General features: G+C 48.8%; 1 protein-coding gene across 2 annotated transcripts in view; it reads left to right on the forward strand.

The window, feature by feature from the left end:
- The first annotated feature begins 1,466 nt into the window (after window positions 1-1,466).
- Window positions 1,467-17,277, forward strand: part of Gas7 (growth arrest specific 7) — a 230,555-nt gene continuing 214,744 nt past the window's right edge. Inside the window, 1 exon segment of one of the 2 annotated variants that reach the window (NM_001414201.1) lies at window positions 1,467-2,151. In NM_001414201.1, coding sequence (NP_001401130.1) covers window positions 1,969-2,151 — 183 coding nt within the window. In that variant the 5' untranslated portion in view covers window positions 1,467-1,968. 2 annotated transcript variants of the gene reach the window in all.

Raw genomic sequence — 17,277 nt, forward strand, 5'->3', positions numbered from 1 at the left:
AGGAATGGTTCTAATGAGCTGCCAAGATGGAGGACCGCCGCGCTAAAGGAACCTGATTCAAAGCTCAGACAAATATGCAAGAATTTAAGGCTTTCTGTACCTCATACTGAACTGACTTTGTCATGGGTATCAGCTCATGCTGAGAGATTTACTCCTGCTGAATAGGCCACAGGAAACTCTACAAGTTACAAAGCAAGGGGCATAAGGAGTTGGTAAGAACGCGGACTGTATATTCCTTATGGAAAAAAACTTGACAGGAAACAGAAGTAGGCAGATCTCTGTGAGTTAAGAGATAAGCCTGGTCTACATAGATTCAGGCCTCCTAGGGCTACATAGTAAGACCCTGTCTAGGGGCGGAGGAAAGGGAAGTAAAGACATAGAAATGGTGAGGATTTTGTAGGATTTGCATATACATAATACAGTGTCTTGGGACTGTGATCCAAATCTGATAAATCTGATATTAATACTCATAGCTCAAATGTAACTTTATACAGTCTTCAGTGATATTTCTCTCTCTTTCCCTCCCTCCTTTGCTCCTTGTCCTTCTTTCAGACCACCCTAGCCTGGGATTCTCATCATCTTCTAACACTTATGTGACAGGGTTGGGAGGACAGGTGAGCGCTGTCATCTAGTCCCGATGCACTTTCGTTTGAAGGTGGACTCCTCCTCAGTAACACCCTGTTTGCACAGACAATGGTTTGATTTTGGACTGTAGGTCTTCAATTGACTGTAGGTCAACTGATTATAGCAGCGGCAGTGAAGGATCCAGCTATTTACAAGTTAGGATATGTACTTTCATTTTTAAACTAGCAAAGAAAGGGGCCTTTTCCCTCATGTACGCTTCTTCAGCACCTGAGGTCTACGAAAGTCTCAAGGGCAGGGAACACAGCAAGCCCCTTCTAATTAATGCCTGCTAATGTCTGGTGGCTGACTAAATGGGTGGATAGCCCTCAGCAGACCCATCCTGAATTCAGGAGGGCTAGACCATGGTCCCAACCCTCTAACCATTTCCCGAAAAGCCAAAAAGGTTCTTGCTCTCGCCTTTATTTAACCTTTCCAATATTTAGCCTCATCGGCCTGATTCCAAAACGTACCAACCCCGACTACTTATCCTCATCTCCCCACCGCATCCTCCTCTGATGTGACACACTGTCACTGGGCTTCCCTTCTTCGGCGCCAGGCTTCAAATCTGTCTTTATCCATTGTTCAGTTTCCTGAGAGTCAAGTTCAGCCAGGCTTCATGCACTACAATAATGGTCATAAACACAATCCCTTGCAGACACCTGGGAGGCAGCGCCGCCTGTCACCCACCACCAGATCTAAACCGGAGGAACCGAGGGGCGTTTCCATTCCAGCTGCTCTGGGTGGCGGGGTCGCCCGGGAGTCCCTCTGCCGGGGAGTGCCCGGCCCTCCGCGGGCGTGGCCGGTCTGGCCCGGCCCCTGGCCCGCCCTGGTCGCCTCGAGACAGTCCCCGCCCGGCCACCGGCCGCCAACCGCGCTCCCTCCGTGTCTTCCCGTGCTCCGCTTGCTCCGGACGAGCCCCGCCGAGGGGGATGCTCCGGGCACCACCTCTCGGGGCAGTTGCGCCTCTTAGCTCACTCCGGCGTCCCCAGCCGCGGCGGCCCCGGGAAGTTGTCTCGTGAGCCCGCGGCCCCCGGGTCTCCTCCTCCTGAGCCCCGCCCCCCGCCCAGCGCGGGGGACCGCAGAGCCGCCCGGCCCGGGGGCGTCGCCGCTCGCTCTCCGGAGCCCGCGGAGTCCGAGAAACCAGCGCTGCTGGCGAGCGTCCGCTCCCCTGCAAGCAGCGCGCTTGACTCGGAAGCCCGGGGACCCCTGCGCAGCTCCGCCACGGCGCGCGCCCAGAGCGCGGGAGCCCGGAGCACCGGGCGCCTGGGACCCCGCGCAGCCTCTGGCCAGCCCGCGGGGCTCGGCAGGGATGTGGGCTGTGCTGTGAGCCCGGGCGCCAGGGCCATGGCCGGCGCCCGCTGCCGGACCCTGTACCCCTTCTCTGGGGAGCGGCACAGCCAGGGGCTGCGCTTCGCTGCGGGCGAGCTGCTCACGCTGCTTCAGGTCCCGGACGGCGGATGGTGGGAAGGCGAGAAGGACGACGGGCTCCGTGGCTGGTTCCCCGCCAGCTACGTGCAACTGCTGGAGGTGAGCGGCCAGGGCCTGGGTCGGGCACCCGCTACCCTCCATACCTTCCCGCTTAGGGGGGACGAAGGGTGCGGGGGAGGGGTTGGGGCGTGGACAGCGTTCTCCTCCTACCCGGCCTCCTGAGCACGTCGCGGCTGCTCCGGGGAAAGCGAGAACTTGTTGCCTGTGCGAGTTCTGGAGCAGGCGGGCGCGCTGCTGTGGATGACAGGGGCCACCATGGGGCCGCCGAGCCCGGTGGTCTTGGCAAGGCGCGCGGGTGATGGAGGTTCAGAAAGGTGGCCCCACAGTCCCGCCTCTCCAGCAGACTATCAGACTAGCGGTCAGTCATGCTGACCCGGGGCAGGCTGCCCGGCTGCCTCCTCCGGGCCGCCCACTTGCTGGTCCACTGAGATGCACCAGTTAGCAATGAACTGAAGCAGAACAGCAGGCTAGACCCGGGGAAGCAGCTAGACCCTAAGCAGCTTCCCACCCTTCAGGATCAGTACCCTAAAGTGGCTTGTTCTTGGGGATCTGGCTTGGCCCCAAGGCTTCATAGGACTGCTGAGCCAAGTCAGCTGGCTGTTTATTGTCTGGGTGACAATTGTGAGGCCTCTTTGGCCTCTAATCACTGAGCTCATGGTCACAGTCTGAGTGAAAGCCCAAGTTTCTAAAGTCCTTTGTGTGTGTGTGTGTGTGTGTGTGTGTGTGTGTGTGTGTGTGTGTAGTATATGGTGGGGTGGGGTGGTATTTTTCAGTCCTTACTGAGAGTCCAGGATTGTCATAAAGACTAAACTAGCCCTCACCCTCAGTAGTATATGTATACCTAGGTTTTGGTAAAACCCAGTCTAAATAAGGGAGCTCATTTGTCTTTTACTGGGACCTATTTAAGAACAGAGTAGCAATGAAAATGTTACATGCCAGGGTGAGGTGAGGAGATGGTCGTAGAGTGGGCAGACCTGGCAAGGGTTCTGTGACAGCACTATCAAATGTCTGTCCAGCCTCTGGGAACACATGATGCTTCTCTCGGGTCCAGGTAACAAACTTGCTCTAAGTGGATCATAGTAGCCCTGAAAATGAACCAGTAATATTTCTGGGCAAAAGGCTGGGACAAGCTTCCAGGTCTTAGCAGAGGTGTCTCTGGGAGTTCATAGTGTGCTCTAAGAACCTGTATCTGCAGGAGAGGCTCAGGCTTGGTTCTTTGCTTTTCTAAGTCCCATTTCTGAGGACTACGTTAAAGCAATTAATGAAGTATCTTTTGACAGAGAAACCTTGAGTCTCCTGGCAAAAAAACAAAACAAAACAAACAAACAAAAATAAAAACCCCACAACCTCTCTCTGAGAGGCATGTGTGAGTTCTTTCGGTGGCCACATTTCCCCAGGAAATACTGATGTGGAAATTTGCCTGGTGATTGTCTGTCTGGTGAGGAGTGTCCCTGACTAGATTCAGCCAGCTGTTCTGGGTGGGGACTCCTAAGAACAGAGTGCCCCTGCTTTTCACTGGAGAGGGAAGGGAACATGAACACATACAGGAGACGGAGCAGAATTATCCTCTGGGATGGCCTGGGTGTGCCTGTGGCATCCCTTGGCACTTACAGAGCTAAGAAGTCTCTGGTACCCAAGAACTTTTCAGAAGCCTCCCATCTATTAATAACACCTAGGTGCTACCAGGAGGACCCTCCAGTTGTACCACACAAGACATGTGGACTGTCGTTGGTGTCCTGACAATTCCGTGAAGGTCTTAAGTGCTGCCCTTCACATAGGAAGCTTTATTTATCTTAAGCCACAATCTCACTATGTAGCTAAGGCTAGCTTCAAATTTGCAGTCAGTCCTCTTGCTTCTGCTTCCAAGTGCTGGAATTTCAGGCTTATGCCACGATATTTGGCACCGACCCGTTTAACAGATAGAGGAAGGCATGACAGCATTCAAAAGGCAAGTCTGTCACCCAACGAGTCACATTTGTTTATTAGCCTAACAACTCAGGTGGCTGAATAAATTCCTTGTGCATATTTGAACCCCAATCACCTGGACTAAGCTAAAGGAAGGATCTAAAATGATGTATGTGGAGAAGGGTGGGCATGCCCCTCCAGTTGGCATGTTGGTGACAGTATCCTTAATATGACCTGCAACTCTGGGGCCAAAGATAGGATAGCTGCATTCTGGATCGGCCTGGACCACCCCTGCTGCCTTCTCTGAGGTCTGAATTTGCCTATAACCAGCTGATTTTACCAAAGGTGAGGGCAAGGAGGAACCTGGCCCCACTGCCCAAGTACTGACTAGGATTCTCTCAGCATCCAACATGGAGATTCATGGATCAGGCTCTTAGTGTCTTGCAACCTCCCATGAGAGCAAGCTGGACCACTGGGCAGAGGTCTGGGAAGGGATAGAGGACATGCTATAGAGTCTCTTGAGGTTGGCTGAGTTTCACAGGCAGGGGGGTAAGCTGTGGAATAGCAGTGGGTAGAGTCTGAATCCTGAGACTGAGACTACAGAGCCCATCAGCAGCGAGGAGACAGAGGAGGGCCTGTAGACTCAGAAGCTGGTACTGCTGTGGGGGAAGACGCCCAACAGAACGGACCCCACCAGCTTCCCTGGGAAGGGATGAGGTGGTGATAAGCACACAGCTGAAGAACTGGGTACTCCTCACAGTGTTCCTTCCGCCCTCTGGTGGAAAGAGGGATAACGGGAAGTGTTTTAGAGGAGGATGTGAGATACTGACAAGGATCTGCAAAGTGGACTCTCTCTCTCTCCACGGATCTCTTCCTGGTTCAGACAAAGGAAGGGAAACTAGAGGAAACACTGTGGAGGGGCATTGGGAGATGAACCCAGAAAGGCCTAGTAGATCTGCCTTGGAGATAGCCAGCCTCAAATGAGAGCAAGGTTCAGGCGGACCTGGTCACTGGGGGCAATCTCTCTGGGGAAGATTCCTAGGAATTGGAAGAATGATACAATGAATATCTAGATCTCTGAAGATGGACTCTGGAGGACCTAAGCCCAGACAGAGATACAGGACCCAGCATCCCTGGCCACAGGAGTCCTGGTTACTCAAGGTGTAGCCAACCCTTTAGAGTACTCCTCTTCTCCCCAAAGATATGAGGTCTAAGCTAGGTAACTTCTCTTTGCTGCGTCAAGGCTCCAAGATAACATTTGCAAGAAGGAAAGGTGTGGTTTGAACCTGAACTTAGAACTTTCAGTTTATGATCAGCTCTTAGTCCAGTAAATTATGAGTATATGGTAACAGAGGACATCTCATAGTGGCCAGGAAGGAGAGGTGGTGGTGGTTTAACTCTACCCACCCCCTAGTAGGCCCCACTCCCCCTTCCACCACTTTCTGGGAATGCCGCAGGCTGGTTACTGAGTCTTTAGCATATGGGACTTTGTGAGGGACCTTTAAGATTGCAACCATAACCAGACACCCAAAGCAGGCTGTGGTGGGTAAAGACCCCGGATGAGAGCAGCTGGAAAAGCCTTTCTTGATGGCACCTTCAGCCACAAAGAAGGAGAGCATTGGAGAACTCCACTGACATTGTCTGAGAGACACAATAGAAGGAGAGTGGATGGATGGAGGAGATGGGGCCAGCCTGGAGGCTGGAGGGTATATGCCAGGCCAGCTCCAGGCCAGGCCTCTGGGTCACCTCCATAGACTGGGTGACCCACACAAAGGATGATTTCCACCAGTCCGCAAGGGTTCAGGCACAGCTCCAGGGAAAGATAGAGACGGGAAGTGAGCACTCCATCCCAAGGAAGACTTGTAGAGTCAGGTGTGGTACCAGAGTGGGCACAAAGGCCTAAATGGGCTCAGGATTTCCTCGTGGTCTGCTCTTTCTTTGGATAGAAGTCAGGGACCTAAAGGGTAGTGTAAGGTCTCAGTAGAAACACCCAGAATTTGGGGAGATGATTTTAGAAGGGTGATAACATTGGAATACAGACACGACAGAGCTCTCCTTTAGGTGGTGCTGAGGTCCACACAGACAGATCTGGCCTTAACAGGTACTGCTCGAAGCATGTCCCCAGACATCTGTATTGAAAGCGTAGCACTCAAGCACAGCAGTATTAAACGGTGTTAGGTTCTGAGGGCTCCACCCCCATGAATAGATTGATTGATGCCAGTTACAAAGAGGCCTGAAGGTGTGTGGTTTGAGAGCTTGCCTTTTCTTTCTCTGCCTTCTACCATGGGGTGATGCCATAAGAAGATGCTGGCATCTCAATATTGTATGCCACGGCCTCCAGAATCACGAGGCATATATTTATTTTATAAATCACCCAACTTGTGGTATTCTCTTATAGTCATTCAAAATGGAGTAAGTCTCACATACAGACCTCACTAGTGCCAGTCAGTGGGACAAGGCGGGTGAAGAAGACGATCCTTGAACTCCATCTCCTCTCTTCTCCCTCTTTTCTCACCCTAGGGTTGCGTGATCATGTGGTGGGAGGTTAGAAGGAATAGATATGGGCTGTGCTGTGGATAATAAAGGGATGGACTTTTCTACTGCTAGGCAGCAGAGCATCCCAGAGCCCATCCTACATGACTGAGTGGCTAGAGCTCAGCTAGGCGGGTCTTCTGTCCGTTCACCTTGACAAACTCTATTGTCTGTTGAAGAGAATTGCAGTCGAATGGCAGCTGAGGATTGAGTCTGGAGACTCCATTGGGCTGGATGCATAGAAGAGCCCTGTTTTACTCAACCGGTTGTTACATGTGGCCTCTTTCCACATCCTGCCTCTCCTGTAGGGCATTTTCACGTGGCCTTTCTCCGGAGGGGGTTTTGTTGTTGTGTATTTTTTGTTTAATTGTTTTTGTTATTTATTCTTTGAGACAGGGTTTCTCTGTGTAGCTCTGGTTGTCCTGGAACTCGATCTGTATTCCAGGCCTGCCTCAAACTCGGAGGTCTGCCTGCCTCTGCCTCCCGAGTGATGAGATTTAAATTCTTAGGTAGCCCAGTGGCCAGCTTCTTAAGGCTTTAACCCGGGATGAGCACATCAGTCTGCCTGCTGTTGGCAAAGTGAGTCACAGGGACAGTCTGGCAGTGGCATGGAAAGGAGGTAGGTTCAGTCTTGGAGGCAGGAGCAGGAGCCATGGAAGACCACCTTTGTGTATTTCCTGACTCCCAAGGATGGTGAAGACATCATGTGACAGACATTAGAAGGAGGCAGTAAGGCTTATGCTCAACTTCTGAACCAGAGAGAGAGAGAGAGGGCGGGGGGTGGGGTGGGGATCCCCTAGAAGCAGAAAAAGTGTCATAGAAATGGCCTTTCAATTTGGAGACTCTTCCTCTATTTCTATCCTAGGAGTTTGGGGGGGGGTTGTTTTGTTTTGTTTTGTTTTGGTCTCCAGGGATTTCTTTATAGAGGCTCATAGTAAATAATGCAGCTGGAATATGAAATGGTGTTTGCCTGGCCCTAAAGCCTGGGCTTGTCCACTAAGCTGTCAGCACACCAGGCCAGCCTTTTCATGCCAGAGCTCTGATAATTAACGGACACAGTGTCTCTGAGCTGTCTGACATTCAGGAGATGTTTGCTATGGTACATAAATTGATTTTAATCTAGAGTCCTTTTTTTCCTGTAACATGAAAATTACCTAAAATGGGTGTGACTTTGACCTTCACGCCAATATTTTTTTTCCGGGCAGTCATTGACTCTGTTCACCATCAGGGTTGGTGGCTCCCCAGGTCTGTAATTTGGACCAAAATTGTGCCATTTTTCAGAGTCATCCCGCCATTCAATTAGGGGCCCGCATCAGCAGCTGCTGCTGTCTGAACATCTACCTTTGGCCATAGCACTGTCTCTCCCTGCCCAGCAGGAACCACCTTTCAAAAACACTGTGTGCTGGCCAGGCCGTGCAGCCACTCACAGCACTTTAAAGCACCGGGCTGAGCTTCTGGGCTTTATGGACCTCAGGCATCTTCACAAAAGTTCCCTTAGCAACAAGCCTGCAGGAATCCCTGACATCTGATATCCACTGGGAAAATCCCTGAGATCTGCTTCCACCTAGAAACATGAATGAGCCGCCACCTACCTATAATTCCAGCCTCAAAAGGGCAGCTGTGTCTGAGGGCTGGGCGGACCCTCACTGTATTGGCCCCACCGTTGAAGGGACATGCGTGGTAAACCAAGAAGCCCTGTGTCTATATGTGGTATTGTGGCTGCATTCCTAGAACGTGCTCCCTTATTACCCACAGGAGTGAGGTTATATAGGGCAAATCTCTTTGATACAACGTCCAGGCAGATCCCCCTGTCCTTAAATTGTCAAATTAGTAATTCCCTCTCTTCCTGCACAGGCAAGTTTTCTGGGGTGGTCTTTTTATACCTACAGGAAGAAGTAGACATGGCTGCCAGCAGGTATGCCTGGCTTCTCTTTTGGGAGCGCAAAGCATGAGGTGACATGGTAAATGCATAGCTCTGAAGTCCATGTGGCGTGATTTCGGTGGGGGGAGGGGGCCCCAAGGTCTGTATATGCTGATCGAGTGATCACTTTCTGAGCTGCATGCCTGATTCCGATGTCACGTATTACAAGGATCTGCTTACGTCCCTCTGTCCCATTTGGTATCTCCTCCATGTGCCCTCTGATAAAGCCTTGTTTTCATTCACCTCACTTCCCGGTTCACTGGATCTACTTCCTTTCTCAAGCTACAAATTCAAGTCCTGGTTTAATTCCCAGGGACTCAGATTTCACACATCAAAACTAGGTCTATAATCTGTGCTCAGCCTCCTTCTTCTGCCCACCCTGAACGAGGGAAGGTCACCTCCCTCTGTCCACCCTGTCCACGATGCTTGATCCTCTTCCTCGTCTTCCTGTCCTGTCCTTTATTTAGGAAGGCTGCCCTTCCTCCCTCAGTAGGTGTCTTGGAGCCTTCTCTTTTTGCACTTTTGCCTTGGCAAAGTTTTTCGAGCAAAGGCCAGGAAGCGTTTTCTAGGCTCTGTGAGCCAAGAGGCAAAATGAAATTGAAGCTGGTGCACGAGGCAGCAAGAGGTGAAGCCATATGTCTCTGTCACCACCCCACAGGGCTGCTGTGACAATACCAGAACTACCTCGGATAGTCCAGGAACCCGAGCTTGTGGCAGTGCTCTGAGCAAACATTGGGTTTTGTTTGTTTGTTTGTTTGTTTAAGACAGGGTCTCATGTAGTCCACTCTGGCTTCAAATCCATGATGTAGCTGAGGACGACCTTGAACTCCAGCTCTTCTTGCCCATACCTCCAAGTCTAGCCCAGACTGTCCTTGAACTCACTGTCGTCCTTGAAATCTGCCTAAGCCTCTCAAGTGCTGGGATTACCGGTGTGTCCTCAGAGGTGGATATAGTAAAGGGTTGGTCCTCTTTGTGCTATTAGTGGGACAAAAGGGACACCTTTATCGATTGGAGCCTGTAAGGAGGTCTTAAGAGGTTCCAATCTCTTTTATTTTGTATCTAAGAATTTTCTTTTTTGAAAAAGTATATCATGTCCTACCCCACTTGGGTCTGAAACTCATTAGGCAGTCAAGGCTGGCCTTGAACCTGTGATAGTCCTTCTACCTTGGCTTCTGGAGTGCTGGATTTACAAGCATAAGCCACCATGTTCCACCTTGGGTTATTGGTTTGCTCTGCCACAGGTTGCCAGCATATGAGAAGTTTATGTCCATAATGCACAAAGTTCATTTTATACATTGCTATTTAAAAAATATTCAAATGTGGCTGGAGAGGTAGCTGCTCTGTGAAGAGTCCTTGATGCTCTCACAGAGGATGGGAATTCTGTTCCCAGCATCCATATTGGGCTATGCATAGTGGCCTGTAACTTTAGCTCCAGGAGATCTGATGTCCTGTCCTTCATAGGCATGTGTGTGTGTGTGACACACACACACACACACACACACACACACACACACACACACACAGAGAAAGGAAACAATCCCCAAATCAAAGAAAAACAGAATTCCTATATGAAGGAAGAGAATTGCTGGGTAGACCCTTTCTAATAAGAACACAGAGCACCACCAATAGCTTCCTGCAATTCAGGGCCTGGAAGGTAACTACAAAGATTTATTTATGATTTCTCTGAGGTAAACTCCACTTACATAGCCATGACTGGCCTGGAACTTGGGGCTGTTCTCCTGTCTTGGGCCCCTATTGCTTAGAATTACAAGTGTGTACCAATCAGCCTGGCTAAAAAAAAGACAGTTTTAAAGAAAAATGTAACAAAGAAGTTTTTATTTTTTATTGTTGCTCTTTTTAGACTTTTTAGACAGGGTCTCACTTGGTAGCCCAGGTGGGCCTAGAACTGATTGTGTAGCCTAGGGTGGCCTTAAGCCTCCTGCCTCAGCCTTCAAGTGCTTGATTACAGAAATGGAACGCCACAACTATCTGTCAATAAAAAGCATTAAGAGTGTGCGTGCCCTCTGACCCCCGGTAGTACTTCTAGTTTGACAAGCCTGTTTGACAAGGCATGAACGTCACCATGCCAACATAGCCCTTCTTAGTAAGGGCAAGCTTAAGGACCATCTAACTCCTGGAGAGGAACGGTTTAAAATGAGGCTTACCTAGGCTTTAGTCCCAGAGCAGGCTTGCAGAAGGGCTCAATAACTAAGCTAAAATGGAATTTCAAAATTCAAAATGTTGCTTAGCGACATTTCGGAAGCAAAAGGAGATGGTCGCACCCAGACATGAATTACAGTCAAACAAGCAGAGAGGGGGAGGACTGCACACTAAGTATCACTTGTGACTAGAACAGGTCAAAGGGCTATGTACTGGCCCAGAGCACGTTACTTTTAGACAGCCCCAGTTACAGCAATTTTTTTTTTGCACTTTGAGAGGCAAATTTGACTTTTATTTTTTATCGTTTGAGAAAACCGGATTTCATCTGCAGCCAAGTCGAGTGTGTCTCTGTGTGTGACTGCCTGTCTGTCACCTTGTTTCAGAAAGCATTTAAGGCATCCTACCAAAAAGCATATGGCACAAAAAGATAAAATCATAAATATACAAGGAAACCTGGGAAAAGGAAAAGAAAGGGGTAAGGACTGTCGAAGTGAGGCTTGAAGAATGAAAAGGGCGATTGAGTCATGTTTCTCAGGGGCAAATACAAGCCTTGACTTCGGGTAAGGACGTTTTGAGTGGTTTGTAAGGAAGAGACGTTCTGGAAATGGTCACATTATGAGCTTGTGTGGTGTCAGGACAGATGAGGACAAACAGTAAACAAATAGTTCTGGAGTTTCAGTGGCTAAAACAACATAGTTCGCCTCTTGTGCCAAGGGTCTGTTGCAAGGTAGTTTGGGGCTGCGAGCCTCTCCAGGACCTCAGGAGCAGGGATCCTCACCTGGGAATGGGGAATGGCCTTAGCCCTCTAATCATTTGAACAGAATGGCTATGGAGGTCTGTCCGACCTGTCTCCCATCTCCATTCCTTCATCTCCACCATTTTACTTCCTGGCCTCAGGCTTTCTTTGAAAGATGCCCCTCATCTACTCAAAGGACAGATCCCCTGAGTAACTCTCAGGAAGAAAGACTACAGTTGACAGCCTGCTCAGTCCAGCTGAAAGTTTGTCCCAAACTGTTATCCATTCTTCAGACCTATTCATCTCTTCTGAAAACCACAATTCCTCAAAGTTCACTTCCAAGTCTATAGCCTTCCCTTCCCTCTTCCCTCTTCCCTGAGAAGGTGCTAAGTGTTCAACCATGTGGTCTTTCATGGAGCAAGGCCCCAGAGTCTTCATATGTTAATCCTCATCTCTGTCCACTGCTTTTTTTTTTTTTTAAATTGACTCCGATCACCAGACCTCCATGGAGTGGAGACAGAGTTTCTTCTTCCCTGAAGGTTCCTTTCCATAAGCTGTCCTGGTACCGAGCACTCCCTGAGCACATCAAGTAAACACTTGGTCCACTACGCATGGACTTGATCACTTCCTGATTCTAGCCTCTGCTTTTCTGTTTCTCTTTTATGTACTATATACTATGCAGATACAACCTAGGCAGCGCACTGAGGTTAGCAGTTATAAACTCCCGTGTGTGTGTGTGTGTGTGTGTGTGTGTGTGTGTGTGTGTGTGTGTGTGTGTTGGGAGGGGGGTTAGTGTGGAGAGATGGCTCAGTGGATAAATCACCAGGTCTTGCAGATGTAAAGATCTGAGTTCGGATCCCCAGCACCTGTTTATAAATCCCTGCCTTTGAGAGGTAGAATCTGGTCCCTGGGGAAATTATCTAGCTAGAGTACTCTAGAGACAAGCCTCGTGTTCATGGAGAGACCATCTCACAGAAAATAAAGTGGAAAGCAACTGAAGAAGACACCCGATGTCAGCCTATGGATTTTCTACACACACACACACACACACACACACACACACACACACACACACACACACACACTTATCTCCATGCACCTGCATATATGTGTGCACACATATCCATTGGATGTACGTATATCCGTAAGTATATTACACACACATACATAAAATATAAAAATAAAACAATCTTCCCTTGGGGAGCCTTTCAAGACTCTCCTGTCCTGTCACTTTGACAGGTGACTTTTTTTGAGAGCCTTCAGGTTCACACCGGTTCTGCCCAAAGCCCTTCCAACAGATGTTAGCATCCATCGTGAAATTCTTCCTCCTTCCCATTGCCTGTCAGACTTGGAGTACCAGAGAATGCCAGGGTTAATCAACAAGAAAACTAATTAAGTTGTAAAAATTCTTCAGAGATGCTATTTTTAAAACTGTACCGAAACAATTCCTTGCCCTAATTTAATCATCAGGGAGGGCGTCCTTATTTTCTCGGTGACTCTTGGAAGGCCCGTCATGGAGGCATCTGCTTCTGATTTGTCATATAATTTAGGAGTCGAAGTAGGAAAGCGGAACTTTAAATTTAGATCAAGTCTACTGTTCTCATTTAGCAAGTGTTTTATTGATAGATAACTCCCCAGCGTTTGTTGTGCTTCAGGGGTAAAATACAGCTCCATTGAGTAGTTGATAACCAAGGTCATGCTCAACACAAAATCAGATCTAGGACCCAGTCTAGGGTTCCTGTGTCATAATATTATAAACAAAGGGGCCGAGTGCCACAGTTAAATCAGATCTCACGCCTGCCTCTGCATGGAGCTACATCCCCAGTCCCTTCTCTGGACACTTTCTGTGACATGGAACATTTCTGTGACTTCCCCCAAAGCTTTCCTTCCCCCTCCCTCAAGCTGTTCTCCATGGACACCAACTGGGCCCGCTCTGATTCCATCGAGCCTGACACCAGCGGTTCTGTGGGATGAATAAGAGCTTACAGGTGAAAGGCTCAGTTCCAGGAGACTTCCCTGCCTCAATGCCGAGGCTAAGCCGTGTAGCCTGTTCCCCAGTACTCAACTCCATTTCATTTCTACCACACAGAGAGGCTGCTGCTGTTGCTGGCCTCTAGGCCCCAGTTTGAGTGTCAAGGCATATGGGTGCACGGAGGGGGTATATTTTACTTTATCTAGAAGACAGGTTAAATCCTGGAATTAGATCAGATGTCGGATTTATTTTTTTAACTGGATTATGTGGATTATTATGGGAGGTCACGGGAGGCATGTGTTTTGGAATTAGACCTCTGTAAGCATGTAAGGAAAGAGATATGGTGGTGACTGATGTTGCTGTTTGCTCACTGTAGGTCCCTGACCACAGGGGAAAGGCAGGGGGCAAAAACCTGACAGTGGACAAAGTGCAGGGTTCAGGCCACAGTAACGCAGCTGGCAGAATGGAAGGCTGCAAGCGGGAGTGACGGGTGACAAGACATGGGTCCGAGGCCTGGGTGAACAAGAAGAGAGCTTTAGTGGTAGGGAACAAGCGTGGGAGGGTCTTATGCACTGCCCCCGGCATCAGGACATGGCCTCCAGCTCCTGAGGCTGTTTGTTAGCTCCAACAGGAAGCTGGCGCTCTGTGTGGACAAGGTTGGGCAAGGTTGGGCGCTGCTGCAGTGTGAACCCTGCTGCTGTCCCGGTGGCCACCGTCCAGCACACAGTCAGTGGTGAGGTTGCCCCCCAGATGTGGGCAGCAGAGTGCAGGTCAGGACGGCTATAGACTCCCTGCAGCTGCTGGGCTGCCTGCGAGACTCCAGGCCAGTGCAGAGCTGTAAGTTTTATAGAACTCCCGTGAGGGTCGGGGAAAGAGCCTGACGTCTATACACACCCTGTTAGCGGAATTCAAGGTTCTTCATGGTTCTAAGCCAAGTTGGACTCAGTTAGTTGCTGCCTGTTAATTGGGGTTTCCACTGGGTGGGAGGCTGCCAAGGCTTCTTTCCATAGCCCTTCTGAGATCACTGTACAGGGAGGTCTTGGTGCAGCGTGTAAGTAAGACAGATATTCTGGGCTTCTCATGAGGCCTAGGTTCAGATTCTAGGACTTGGGATGGAGGCTCGTCTTCTGCATTGCTTTGCACCCCTCTACTTCTGGGGATACTGTGGATCTCGGGAAGATTCCTGGGAGTCCCACAACTGCAAGCATTCTCTTAGGAGCCCTGGGGTACACACAGGTCTTGCCGTTCTGGAGAACACAAAGTTGCAGCTGAAGCTTTCCTTAGTTTGGTGGAAACTGTTACATAAGAGTCCCAGTTGTTAGGGTTGGGCTAATTGGTCTTAATTATTTTTTACCTGGTCTGATGGGCTTCTGGTTTCCTGGGCACTCTTGGAGGAGACTCTTCTTATTTTTGGAGGATAGGGACAGAGTGAAGTTCTAGAGAGTGCTAAAGGATGTCAGAATTTCTTTTCTCATCTTTTGGAGCAAAGGAAAAGTCCCAAGAGACTAAATGGAACACCCATTCTTCCCCACTCCCCCTGTCTCTGGTAAGGATAGAACCCAGACCCCTTGTGTATGCTAAGTAATCTCTCTTTCTTTCTTTCTCTCTTTCTTTCTTTCTTTCTTTCTTTCTTTCTTTCTTTCTTTCTTTCTTTCTTTCTTTCTTTCTTTCTTCCTTCCTTCCTTCCTTCCTTCCTTCCTTTCTTTCTTCCTTCCTTCCTTCCTTCCTTTCTTTCTCTTTCTGTCTGTTTCTCTCTGTGTGTCTCTCTCTATCTCCCTGTCTCTCGTTTGTCTCTTTCTACACACACACACACACACACACACACACACACACACACACACACACACCACATTTTTAGGCAGGGTCTCTGTAGCCTAGGCTAGATCTTGTCTGGAAGGGCCCTTCTAAAGTGTTGTTGTGCAGCACTGAATCAGGTCCTGGGCTATCACTGGATCACTCCAGACAGAGATGATGTCACCAAACTGCTAATCTCCCCAAGTGGGACCTGCAGGTCCTAGCTGTCCTGGACTTTATCCCCTAGTCCCTGGGTTACTATTGCAGCCCAGAAGTGAAACTGCTGGTTATTTTCCCTGGCGACATTTTTAAAGTTGATTGACCATAGCGCTCCTTGTTTAAGGTTTCTGGTTTTTTGTTTTTGTTTTTTTTTTTTTTTTCATTGCCGCCACAGTTAGGTTGAGTGTCCCTTAGCCAAAGCGTATTGACCAGAGAGCATTTCAGGTTTCTGAATGTTTGCTTATTTGTAATGAGATCTCTTAGGTACTGGACCTAAGTCTAAACAGAAGTTTATGGGTGAGAGCGAGTGCGCATACACAAGTGTTTCATGTCCCCGTGTGCACGTATGTGTGTGTGTGCGCATGCCTGTGCATGCCTCTGTGTGTGTACATGTGTAGGCGCACATGAGCATGTGTGCGTGGTTATTACGGAAGATTAAACTCACCGTCTCACACAATGTGAACTCGTATCCTGGTGCTACTGTCCTGTCACACCACTGGACTACGTTGCTGCCCAACTTGTACTTTTTATTCTGAAACTGGATCTTACTAACTTGTCCAAGCTGGCCACAAAATCCTTCCTCAGCCCTAGCTAGCCTTGAACTTTTGCTCTTCCTCCCTCACCCTCCCAAATACCCAGGATTACAGGATTGCACCTCAATGCCCGGCTCCTATGGTCTTTGTAATCTGCTCATTTTCTCCACGACTCATCACATGAGGTCAGTGTGGAATTTTCCATCTGGGGCATCATGTGGGTGGAGCATTTGGCTTGGAGAGTAGGGAAGCACAACTGTAGAACAGGTGTTAACTGTGCCTGAGACCAGCCCTATCTGTCTCAGTTGTTCCCTTACCATCACCTTGCCAGAGAAACACCTGGAACGTCCGTCTTTCTGTACTTTGCTCTCCAGGGTGTTTTCTTCCCAACACTTTTGCTTCCCCGTGCAGAGCGTCCTCCTCCCAGGCTTGTTCTGTCTCTTTCTCCCTTTTCTGTTTTCCTTTTTTGGGCAGCTTTATTAAGATATAACATTCACTAGATGCAAACAAAACCACACAAGATATAACGTGCATTAGAAGCACACAAAAGTGTATGTGCTTTTTTTTTGTTTTAACATTTAACATTAATTTAATTTAACATTAAAATGTTTGTCTTTAACATGGAATTGTATATCGGTTACCATGGTTACTTTTAGAATATTTTTTATTAATCATTTTATTCGTTTACATTTCAAATAATATCCCCCTGCCCAGTTACCTCTCCACAAGCTCCCCATCCCATTCCCCCCTTTCCCTCCTCCCCTTTGCCTCTATGAGGGTGTTCCTCTACCCACCCACCCACTCCCACATCACTGCTCTAGCATTACCCTACGCTGGGGCATCGAGCCTCCACAGAACCAAGGGCCTCTCCTCCCATTGATGTCAGATAAAGCCATCCTCTGCTACCTATGTGGTTGGAGCCATGGGTCCCTCCATGTGTTTTTTATCACCTTTCAAAGAAGCCTGTATGTGTCCCTTGCTCCTCAGTCCCCACCACCTCAGGCTCAGGTGACCACATACACTTATTATTTGTAGATTTTCTGTTCTAGTGATTTTCCGTAAATGAAGTCATAGCTGGCTTCTTCCACTTAGCGTAATGTTCTTTTTTATTATTATTATTCTTGAGATTATAGCATAATTACGTCATTTCCCCCTTCACTTTTCTCCCGCTAAGCCATCCCAAATATTCCTCCCTGCTCCCTTTCAAATCCATGGCCTCTTTTTTTTCATCAATTGTTATTACATGTGTGTGTGTGTGTGTGTGTGTGTGTGTGTGTGTGTGTGTGTGTGTATTCCTAAATGCCAGCCTCTTGGTCTGTATAAATGTTACTTATATATGCATGTTTCCAGGACTGACCATTTGGTATCGGATAGCCTGGTTGTGTACTCTTCC

Source organism: Rattus norvegicus, chromosome 10, assembly GCF_036323735.1.
Source record: "Rattus norvegicus strain BN/NHsdMcwi chromosome 10, GRCr8, whole genome shotgun sequence".
Taxonomy (NCBI): Eukaryota; Metazoa; Chordata; class Mammalia; order Rodentia; family Muridae; genus Rattus; species Rattus norvegicus.